The sequence below is a fragment of the Mesoplodon mirus genome (assembly GCF_964341445.2).
Source record: "Mesoplodon mirus genome assembly, chromosome: 8".
Taxonomy (NCBI): domain Eukaryota; kingdom Metazoa; phylum Chordata; class Mammalia; order Artiodactyla; family Ziphiidae; genus Mesoplodon; species Mesoplodon mirus.
The window spans coordinates 38,358,114-38,370,149 of record NC_138984.1 but is presented as its reverse complement, the minus strand read 5'-3'; the positions used below and the strand labels follow the sequence as shown (position 1 = coordinate 38,370,149).

At 34.6% G+C, this 12,036-nt stretch overlaps 1 protein-coding gene across 1 annotated transcript in view; it reads right to left on the bottom strand.

Moving 5' to 3' along the window:
• The window catches only part of BOLL (boule homolog, RNA binding protein), a gene marked incomplete at both ends in the record, with an annotated part of 62,251 nt that overhangs the window by 31,527 nt on the left and 18,688 nt on the right, over window positions 1-12,036 (bottom strand). The window contains 3 exons of the mRNA XM_082630935.1: window positions 4,861-4,989; window positions 6,021-6,068; window positions 10,511-10,582. Of these exons, the coding sequence (XP_082487061.1) occupies window positions 4,861-4,989; window positions 6,021-6,068; window positions 10,511-10,582 (249 nt within the window). The remainder of the gene's footprint in view (window positions 1-4,860; window positions 4,990-6,020; window positions 6,069-10,510; window positions 10,583-12,036) is intronic.

Here is a 12,036-nt window from a genome sequence, read left to right as displayed (position 1 = left end):
CGACAGCTGAAAGATGAGGCAGTAGAGTAACAGGCAGGGAACAGATCATGTAAAAGCAGATTTATGGCTTTTCCAGCAGATGGTGGCACCATTCAGTGAAATATGGAATATAAGAAAAGCAAGTTTGATGTTTATGTTATTGTGAGGGGGTTAAAGAGAAGAAGTTAGTTTTGTAACACATAAAAGTTGAGATATTTGTAGGACTTCTAGTAGAGGTATACAGTCAATCAAAAGCTATTGTAGATGTGGCTCTAAAGCAGCACTAATAGAAATAATGTGAATTACATGTTAATTAAAATCAAGACAGTCAAAAGGTACAAACTTACAGTTATAGGTAAATAAGTACTAGGGCTGTAATGTACAACATGATAAATATAATTAACACTGCTGTACGTTATATAGGAAAGTTGTTGAGAGTAAATCCTAAGAGTTCTCATCACACACAAATTTTTTCCTATTTCTTTAATTTTCTATCTATATGAGATGATGTTCACCAAACTTGTGATAATCATTTCATGATGTATGTGAATCAAATCATTATGCTGTACATCTTAAACTTACACAGTGCTGTATGTCAATTATATCTCAATAAAACTGAAAGAAAAATTTCCAGTAGCCATGTTAGAAAAGTAAAAAGAAACAAGTAAAATTAATTTCCAGTAATATATTTTATTTAAACCAATATATTAAAAATATACTAAAGTGTATTCAATATAAAATTAGTGATAAATTTTACATTCATTTTTCATACTATGTCATTAAAACTTGGTGTGTATTTTGTACTTACAACACATCTCAATTCAGACCAGCCACACATTTCAAGTGCTCAATAGCCTCATGTGGTAATGGCTATTGTTGTACTGGGTAGTGCAGGTCTAAAATTCAGAAGTGAGGCTGGGGCTAGAGAGATGAGTATGGATGATAACATCAGAGTGAGTATGTAGGGTGAAACAACGGAGAATCGAATATAAAATCATGGGGAGGAAAAGATCAGTTTACAAAGGAAAATGAAAGGAGGTAAAAGGATTGCCAGAAGAGAGCAGTATCATGGAAACCAAAGGTAGGAAGAGTTTCAAGGAGTATGTCCCATGTCTCTGACAGGTCAAGAAAGACTGAAAAGAAAGGAAAGTATTTGGCAATTAGGGAATCACTGAGGAACTTTATCAAAGGCAGCTTCAGTGGAAAGGTAATTAAGTAGACTTCAGCAGGTGAGGGGAGAATGGGTAGTGAGGCAGTGGAAATACTAAATGTACACTAATTTTTCAAGCTTAGCTTTGAAAGGTAGAAGAGAAGGCATTGGTGGGGTGTGTCAAAGGATAGTAATTATCTCCTACCATGTGCTAGGCACTATACAAAGAACTTTCTGTATACAACAACTCTAATCTTTGCATAAATCTTGCAAAATAGATTTTCCGGATGTCTTTATGTTATTAATGTGGATATTACAAAACCAACCCTGTGAAGAGTTAAGTGATTACTCAAAGAAACACACTAGTAAGTGGTGAAGCTATGAACCAATGGAGAGAAAATGTCTTAAAATACATGAGAAAAGGATAATAGTGGAATGAGGTCCCTGAGGAAGAGGGAAGTTATAGTATCCAGAGCAAAGAGGCACAAATAACCTTGGACGAGAAAGGTTACTAAAAAAATATAAGAAGCTAAGGATGGGTTATGAGTCAGGTAAGTTTGTATGTTGGGGACTGGAAGCTGAGTTGGTTTCCACAAAGTAGTTTGTATTTACTTTGCAAAGTAGAAGGCACTATATTCTAAGAGTGAAGGGGGAAATAACTATTGAAATAAGTGAGAAATAATGTTAATTCATTTTTATATTTTAGGGAATCTAACTATCAAACTCAGAAGAACAAGCCCTGTGTTTTTTAATTTTAGGGAAAAAACACTTAAAATATAAACCACCCCACCCTATTTATTAATTTATATATTAGACTTATATCTTCTACCAGAAACAATATTAAAACAAAAATATGCTTATATCATTTTGTATGGAAATATCATAAAATTAATGGTATAAGTTATAAGCTAATAGAAGCAATATTTCCAGAAAAGTCTTATTAGATTCCACTAAATAGTGAAATATAACCTGATAAGTTACCTGATGTCAGGAATTAAGAATATGGTTCAGTGCCAAAGTAGATTATGGCTAAAAACCTAATGTAAAAGCATTCTTACCTCACTGTCCCCCTCCTTGAAAACCAGAAAACAACAAAAAGAACAAAAGATAGATTTTTAAAATGCCATCATCAAGTAAATGAGGAAGTGTCCACGATCCTTAATTACAATGTAGAATGTCTGCCAAATGCTATGCAATTTGGACCAATATAAGGACGAATTCTGAAGCCTGAGGAAGGTTATAATTTCCCTGAAGGTAAATGTTCTGAAAGGCCTATTCAAAGATTCTTTAGAGTCTCAAGTGTAGGGGTGTGTCAGGCCAAGGCAGAAGGAGGAAAGATCTTCACAGAGATCCAATTTTACTTAATAGCAGGGGAGGCAGAATTGAAGGAGAAATTAGGTTTTCACTATTTTGTGGTCTACTACCTTGCATTATAGCTGAGGAACATTGCTGGAGGTGAAGCAGGGTGCAAGTGGAAAGTGAAGTAACAATTACTACATCCCCATACAGAAAATCTACAAAAAAAGAGACTTTGCCAGGAGCCAAATGATCTCCAGAATGCTAAAAACTGAGGGAAGAGCATCTCCAGCAGGAGACATAACAGATTTGGTGGTAGGCTGTTTAAGACAACAGCATGCTTCTCCTGCCCTGTATTTCAAAAAATAGCTGGCATCATTTAAAGACATGTAAAGATATGAAGGAAAAGGAAGCAACCTAAGACTCTTCTCATCCTCTCCAACTCCATCAAGGGAAAAGCAAAAAGGGGGGAAAAAAGAAAAAGATGAGAAATCACTCCAGAAAATAGTAGAAAAGTTCAGATAAATATAATTCTTTTGACCTTAAAGAAATTATAGTAACATGATCTCTAAAAAGAGCTCCAAAAAGATTTTAAGCCAACAGACAACATTTACAGGCAATGATGTAAGCAAAGCGGCAGAGTTTGGGATAAAAAAGATAAAAATAAAATAGAGATGAAATCTTCATTAGTCATAATAAAAAGTATACTAAACACAATGAAAAATACCGTCATAATTGTCTTGAAAAAGCATATAAAACAACATTAAAAACTACTATGATAAATTACCTCAGAGATGACGGATATGAAAAACAAAAAAGAGATCTAACATATGCATAAATGGTGTTCCTGAAGAAGAAGAAACACAACTGGAATAAAAAAATTTTTTTTTCAAAGTTCTAACAGGAAAAAAGAAACTGAAATAAAAACTAGCCTGAGAATCAAAGGAGCAAACTGTGTCCCAGGAAAAATATTATAAAGACTGATAAATTCCAAGACATATCCTGGTGAAGTGATTTCAAGTTAAGACAGACTTTTTAGGCAGGCAGGAAGAGAAAGTAAATTATGTGTAAGGGGGAAAGTCAGGCTGGTTTCAAACTTCTTTACAGCTATACTGAATATCAGAAAAGAGTAGACTAGAAGTTCTAAGAGAAAAAAGTGTTGTTATGGGTTGAATTGTGTTCTCTTAAAACTTATGTGTTGAAGTCCTAACCCCCAGTATGTCAGAGTATGCCCTTATTTGGAGAAAGGGTCTTTACAGAGGTGAGCAAATTAAAGTATGGTCATTAGGGTGGAAACTAATACAGTATGACTGGTATCCTTATAAAAATGGGAAACTTGGACCTAGAAACAGGAAAGATAATGTGAAGACACAGGGAGACAGTGGTCATCTACAAGCCAAGAAGAAAGGCCTGGAATAGATCCTTCCCTCACAGTCCTCAGATGGAACCAATTCTTCCAACACCTTGATTTTAGACTTCTAGGCTCCAGAACTGTGAGAAAATACATTTCTATTTTTTAAGCCATCCAGTTCATGTACTTTGTTCCAGCAGCCTTAGCAAACTTATACAAGTATGATGCAGCTATTTTATAGCTAGTCTTAATTTCTTTCAGACTTATAGACAACAAACATGTTGAACAAACAAGGATGTACAAACTCAGAGAGTATATAGCACATATAAGCCTTCTTTAACAAAGACTGCTTGCAGATTCAGTCAACCAAGTGATAAATGGAGGGTGAGATGAAGAATGGAGAAATCATAGTAAAAGTATTGATAGTAAACATTAAGATTCAAAATTGTGGAAATTATTGTTCCAGAAAAATTATGTTATAAACCTTAGCAATAATAATTACAAAAATACACTCAAATTGGGAGGTGGGTATTAATAGATACCCAATAGGTACCCAATCTTTCACAATATATTTAAAACATACCATGTACAGTTTCTGGTGTATAGATGATGAGGTTATTAGTAATGATTTGCAAATATAATTTAAACACATGGAAGATAATATTTACAGTTTACAGTTATAAAATAAATTTGATTTACATTTTTGAAGGAAGAATTTTTTAAAGATTATTTTCTTCTTTGACTTCATTTTTGTACACTTTTAATTGACAGACTGTTAGTAACAATACAGATTGACAGGCAAACCAGAAGGAGAAGCATTTATCTTACTCTTTCAAGGGGACTGAGTCAGGGAATAGCCTAGTAGAGTGAACAGATTTGAGAAATGGTTCAGAATTAGTTAGTGAAGAATTCTAAGATGAAGCATTCTTAGATATAAAAAAGGGGAAGAGATGTGAATAAATCAAAGGAAACATAAGATGTTCAACTTCAATGAGGGTCTTGAATAAATATTTTTAGAAAAGAAAAAGAAGTAAGTGTTAAGAGGAAGTGGTTATAGATAACTTACTTTGAGACTAACACATACCTCTGGAACTGAAGCTTCCATCAGAGACAGCAGAGGAGGAACACATCCACAATCCTGTGCAATTTCCACTGGTTGATAAATAACCTCAGAAGGTTGCAGGTATAAAAATGAAGCAGAAGAGGCAGGAGACTAAAACACAAAACCATACTTCTAATTAAAATCGGATTAGTTATTTCAATTAAACCAAATGACTTACCCAACACACGAGAGAAATGTTGGTTTCACATTTTCCTAAAGTTGTTTTTCAGGGACAGCACAGAAGTATCTTAGCAACAAACTAGGAACTCTGGGTTGTTATAAATTCCAATTGTGTAGAGGTTATTAATAACTTTATCACTTATAAGTACTAAAAATTTCTTAGCACTTTAGAACCTCATATATAAATTAAGATAATCATTAAGATCACAATTAAAGGTTGTAATAATATAACCTATAGTATTTAAGTTGTCATAAACGTCTATTCTTAGCTTTCTGACTTCCCATGGAAGTGGGATGTATCATTAAACAATCTTTTTGATGGTACACTATTTGTTATCAAAAGTTGGGAGATGGGGGGCTTCCCTGGTGGCGCAGTGGTTGAGAATCTGCCTGCCGATGCAGGGGACACAGGTTCGTGCCCCAGTCTGGGAAGATCCCACATGCCACGGAGCGGCTGGGCCCGTGAGCCATGGCTGCTGGGCCTGCACGTCCGGAGCCTGTGCTCCGCAACGGGAGAGGCCACAACAGTGAGAGGCCCGCGTACCGCAAAAAAAAAAAAAAAAAAAAAAAAAAAAAAGTTGGGAGATGGAATACTTATTTAGGAGCATAAATAAAACAAGCAAAATCTGAAGTAAAGCTAGAAAAATGCTAAATTTTCTAATAATACTAATAGTAAAAAGAAGTAAATTTTCATTTCAGTTTACATAGCACTCACTTATTTATAAAATGCTTCCACTTACATGATCTCATTTGACCATCACAAAAATCATGTGAGAAATCTTTCAATGGTATAGTATCATTACTTCCACTTTGCAAATGAGGAAGCTGAGAAATAAAGTGATTAAATGAATTGCCAAAGGTATCACAGTTAATAAATACAAGAGGAAGGTCTCAAATCTAGTTCTCCTGACTTAAATATTCAGGCAGTCTTCACAAAAACAATGAAAAAAATTAATATTTACCTGAGGAACACCCCACTGCCACTGACCTGGTAGACACTGTGCAGGGGCCTAAAATGAAAAAAAAAAACAAACCCAACCAGATTATAAACAAGGGTTAAAACTGAATATCTACATGCAAAAGTATGAAGCTGGACCCCTACACCTCAAACCATATACAAAAATTAACTCAAAATGGAACAAAGATCTAAATGTAAGAGCTAAAACTATAACACTCTTATAAGAAAACATAGGTGCAAATCTTTGTGACTTTGAACCAGGTAATTAAAAAAGTTATGACCTCAAAAGCACAAGCAACAAAGCAACAAAAGAAAAAAAGGATAAACTGGATTTCATCAACCTGAAAAACTTTTGTGCTGCAGAAGTCACCATCAAGGAGGTGAAAATAAACCCACAATATTGGAGAAAATATTTACAAATTATAAGAAACATAAGATTATAAGAATCTGATAAGAAACTTGTATCTACAATATACAAAGAACCCTTATAACTCAATAGTAAAAGGTAAGTAACCCAATATAAAAACTGGTAAAGGATATGAATAGACATTTTCTCAAAGAAGATATACAAAAACGGCCAATAAGCATATAAAAGATATTCAACATCATTAGCCATGGGCTGTGGAAATCAAAACTACACTGTGATATCACTTCACATACACAAGGAAGGCTGTAATCAAAAAGGTAGATAATAAGTGTTGGCAAGGATGTGGAGAAATTAGAACCCTCATAAACTACTGGTGGGAGTGTAAAATAGTGCAGCCTTTGGAACATATGACACTTCCTTAAAAGGTTAAACACAGAGATACCATATGACTCAGCAATTCTACTCCTAGGTATAAGACCTTAGAGAAATGAAAACGTATGTCCACACAAAAATCTGTACATGAATGTTCATAGCAGCATTATTTGTAAAAGCTGAAAAGTGGAAACAACCCAAATGTCCATCAAAGTAAGAAGAGATAAACAAAATGCGGTATATATCCAAATAATGTCCAGAACAGGCAAATCTATAAAGACAAAGTATATTACTGGTTGACTAGGACTGGGAGGAGGGGGTAAGGGGAATGCCTACAAATGGGTAAGCTTTTTTTTTTTTGGTGGTATGGTTGCATAGCTCTGTGAATTTAGTAAAAACCACTCTGTTGTACACTTTGAAAAGGTAAATTGTACAGTATGTGAATTATATCTAAGTAAAGCTGTTATTTAAAAAAAAAGAGGGTCAAGTTACTTAAGGTACTTATTGTAAGATGATAATATAGAACATAGACTTTTTATTTCTTAAATTAGTTGTATTATTCCTTAATAATAAATGTTTTACTTTTGACTTATTCTCCACCTTTAAAAAGGCTTTTTTTAATTATTAAAGTAAAAAAACAGAAAAAAAGAAGATCCCATGAATCTACCATCTAAACTGTTAATTTCGTGCTGACCACATCAACTTCTAATGGATTACATCACTGTGTTATAATGATGACCAAGATAACGTGAGGTCTATGTTCTGTATACCATATTTAAAAAGGCAGGATAATGTATAATCTCTTAAGAAAATATTTTCATAAAAAATCTGAAATAAAATAACATATTTGTAGATTTGTTAGATAAGTAAAATCACTATCTACTTAGGAAGTAAGAAATACAAGGAGATAAATACTGATTGAACCAGGCATTATCCAATTTGACTAATAAAAATTTCTGTTTTGCTTGCTAAAGGATGCTGCTTATTTATTATTTTTTTTGTAAATTTTTAAATTTTTTATTGGGGTATAGTTGTTTTACAATATTGTGTTAGTTTCTCCTGTACAGTGAAGTGAAGCAGAGTTCCCTGTGCTATACAGCAGGTTCTCACTATTTATCTATTTTATATTGACTAACAAAAATTGATAAAACTATCAATCCCAGAATTTGTAAAAAGAAAGAGCAGGGGAAGATATTATCAGAGTGGCAATTTCTAGGGCAGAATGATGATGAATAAATATATAACTGTAAAGAAATATGTGAAATGAAATTATTTCTTACATTGCAAAATACTATGTTACAAATTGGTACAAAAATCTTTCCCGAGTATATCTAGGTAATATACTTCCAATTTTATAATTTGTGTCAAGTGGAAAACCAGAGCCAAAGTATAAAATTAAATTTTATTAGAGTTCTATTCAGAATACATCTATGTCATGTATGTATATATGTAATCAATTAATGAAGGAGGAGCTGGTCTCCACAAGGTGCAAGCAGAAAGAAAGCAACTTTAGTCTTTCTCATCCCAAGCATTGTGTTGAAGCTAGTGGTTACCAGTGGTGAGAGGGACAGGGGGAGGGGCAAAATAAAGGTAGGGGGTTAAAAGGTACAAACTACTATGTATAAAATAAATAAGCTATAAGGATATATTGTACAGTACAGGGAATATAGCCAATATTTTATAATAACTATAAATGGAGTATAATCTAGAAAAAGTTTGACTCACTATGTTGTACACCTGAAGCTAATATAATATTGTAAATCAACTATATTTCAACACAAAAAATAAACTTTTCAAAGGGTAAAACAAACAAACAAATAAAAACCACCGTGTTGAGCTGTTTTTCCTTGCCCCTGGATAAAAATTAGGATAGATCACTTTTTGGCGTGTGGCAGATTGCAAATGCTGACACTCTGGTTAGGTACTTTGCTCTGTTCCTTTGGTGATCTCCTTGCTGAGAACTTCTGACTGCAGTTCTAGACCTTGATTCTAGGAGTCTACTTCACACAGATTTTTTTCTCTCCTGGGGTCACCTTAAAGTCTGTTGGAAAGTCTCTTCTGTGAGGTTCGTATCTTGCTCTTGGGAAACATAAACCTTTGCTTGCTGTGAGACGTGCAGCACATTCCTACTGTAGCCTTCTCTTCTGGCTCTGCCTCCATAAACCACTCCAGCTTCTTCTTCAGGCTTTTTTTTAAGGAGAGGTCACGCCCAAGTGATACTATCTCACAAATTTCAGGGGACAAATATTAAACTCTCTTAGTCATTCTCTGAAATCATCTTCACTTGGTTGAGGAGAATGGGAAATGCCATAGCACTCTAACAACTCTCTTGTTAAAAAAGCCTCATTACCAATCTCCCTTTTTAACCTCATCCTTTCACATGCTCCAGGTGGGCAATAAGCTAAGGGTCCCAAAACTGGTTTCACAACTTTTGGCTTGTCATGTTAAATGGCCTGGTACCTAATGTTGTCCTTGGGGCCTCTCAAAAGTTTGAATTAGGAATAGTCACACTACATATATACTTTATTTATTTTTAATTTTGGCTGCGTTGGGCCTTTGTTGCTGCACCCGGGTTTTCTCTCGTTGCGGCAAGCGGGGGCTACTCTTCATTGAAGTGCGCGGGCTTCTCATTGCGGTGACTTTTCTGGTTGCGGAGCACAGGCTCTAGGTGCGCAGGCTTCAGTAGTTGCAGCACGCAGCCTCAGTAGTTGTGGTGCGTGGGCTCTAGAGCGCAGGCTCAGTAGTTGTGGCACTCGGGCTTAGTTGCTATGTGGCATGTGGGATCTTCCCAGACCAGGGATCGAACCCGTATCCCCTGCATTGGCAGGTGGATTCTTAACCACTGCACCACCTGGGAAGTCCCTACATATATACTTTAAAGAAATGCCATTAAGTTACTTTCATTTTTACTAAGTGAATAAAACACTTTAGATAATTTTATATTTAGCATAGTAACAGAATTTAAAAATAAGTGACCTCCCCCAAACCTAGTCTAACACTAAAAATAATTCCAGTAGCTGTAACATTTCATGTGGGTCTATTTTAAAAGTTCAAAATGAAAAAAAAAAAAAACCCCAGAAATAAAGTCTCTTCCATTATTTCAAAGGTATAGAAGAATGTGATATTATTTGTGAATGCTACAGATAAGAAGTTGGCAAATGTTTTCTGTAAAGAGCCAGAGGGTAAATATTTTAAGCTTTGCAGGCCGTATATCTCTGTTGCAACTACTCAACTCTGCCACTGCGCACAAAAGCAGCCACAGACAATATGTAAACAAATATGGCTGTGTTCCAATTACACTTTATCTACAATACACCAAAATGGTCTGGCATTACCCTCAATCTCTCACAAGAATTAATGAAAAGAGTGTTGGTTAACTAAAAGGGGCTGTCATAATATAAACCATAATATATTACTTATTCTAATATATACTTATTAAACTGACATAATGGTCACAGTAGCATTAAACATATATCAGCCTGTAGTCCAACATCTTTATCTTACTTTGGGAATTATTTCTATGCTAACCAGGGGAGCAAAACTGACCTCATTACATTTGATAAAAGGAAGTAAACAGTTCATCTTCTTGTATGACATTGTTTAGATCCCTCATAAAAAAAGAATGCCACTGTTATCAAGGCTTAACTACCTCTTTTTAATTATGAGAGTATTTGTATGAGAAAGGTTAAAATGAAACTTACTTAAAAAAGGACTGAAAGTATCAAAGAAGATTTTCATTGTAATTTAATGTTTACCTGGTAGTGATATGCAGGTTGCTGATAAACGGGCTGAGCTACCATCACAGTGGAACTAGATATAGAACGTGACTATAAGAGGAAAGAAAAAGAAAAATTATTTTAAGCAAAATTCTTTAAAATAGTTTATAATGAAATTTATCTTGCATTGTCACCTAAACCCAGTCAACTTATGGTTTATGATTGGAAATGTCATTTTTCCACCTCTTATATTATTACAACTCCACTTTAAGTCTATTAAAATTATCACAGTATTTCTACTTCCATGTGGTTTCATTTCCATAGTAATGCTAAAACAACTACCAGAAAAGTTGCTTTTAGTCCAAAGATTATGAAAATATAGTTCTAAGAGAATGTTTAGAGGAAAAATGGCAGTTGGACTTAAGGTGACACTGCCTATTTCCATTGTGGAGACCAGCAGTAGATAATGTTTACATAGCATTTAGAACTGAATGAATAATCATATCTGATTTTGCCACTAATTTCCCATTACTTATGAATAATCAACATCCTATTCCTTTGTTATACATTTAATTAAAGCAAATACATTATTTATTGAAGAATTTGTTAAATTCTATTTTATCATTTTGATATTTAAATGAGATAGTCATCCAATAAATTTACAGGTGATTTATTACATCTTTAAAAAGTACATGTAACACTTGATTATTCAAATGGAGTAAACCCCAAAATAGGTTATTTATTTGTTGTTATTATTTAAAAAATTTGTTTATTTTTGGCTGCGTTGGGTCTTCGTTGTTGCACGTGGGCTTTCTCTAGTTGCGGCCAGCAGGGGCCACTCTTCGCTGCGGTGAGCGGGCTTCTCATTACAGTGGCTTCTCTTTGTTGCGGAGCATGGTCTCTAGGCACGTGGGCTTCAGTAGGTGTGGCACGTGGGGTCAGTAGTTGTGGCTTGCGGGCTCTACAGCGCAGGGTCAGTAGTTGTGGCGCATGGGCTTAGATGCTCCGCGGCATGTGGGATCTTCCCAGACCAGGGCTTGAACCCCTGTCCCCTGCATCGGCAGGCAGATTCTTAACCACTGTGCCACCAGGGAAGTCCCGAAATAGGTTATTTAAAATCAGATCATTAAAAAAACAGGCAAATTGTATTACAAAATAGGTAAAATAGGCTTTAATGATAGCAATTAAACTTCAGTTTCTAACATGGGATCTAATTTGCATTGTTTTGTTTTAATGTTTACCCCTCCCCCCAAAACTGAAGAAAAGTATCATAGTTTTGCATAATTTTCAGACTATCATGTGCTAATAAAATTGTACCAGATTAACATTAGAAAATAATAATGTAATTTATATTAATAGATTAAAGGAGGAAAAAATGATAATCTAAGCAGATACAGAAATTGCATTGTTAAAATTCAATACCCTTTCATGATAAAAACTCTTAGTAAACAGAATAAAAATTAACTTCCTTAATTGACTTCGGGCAATAATTCTCAACCAGGTGCGACTTTGCCCCCGGCCCCCAGGAAACATTTGGTAATATTTTGGTTTTCATAAATGTAGGG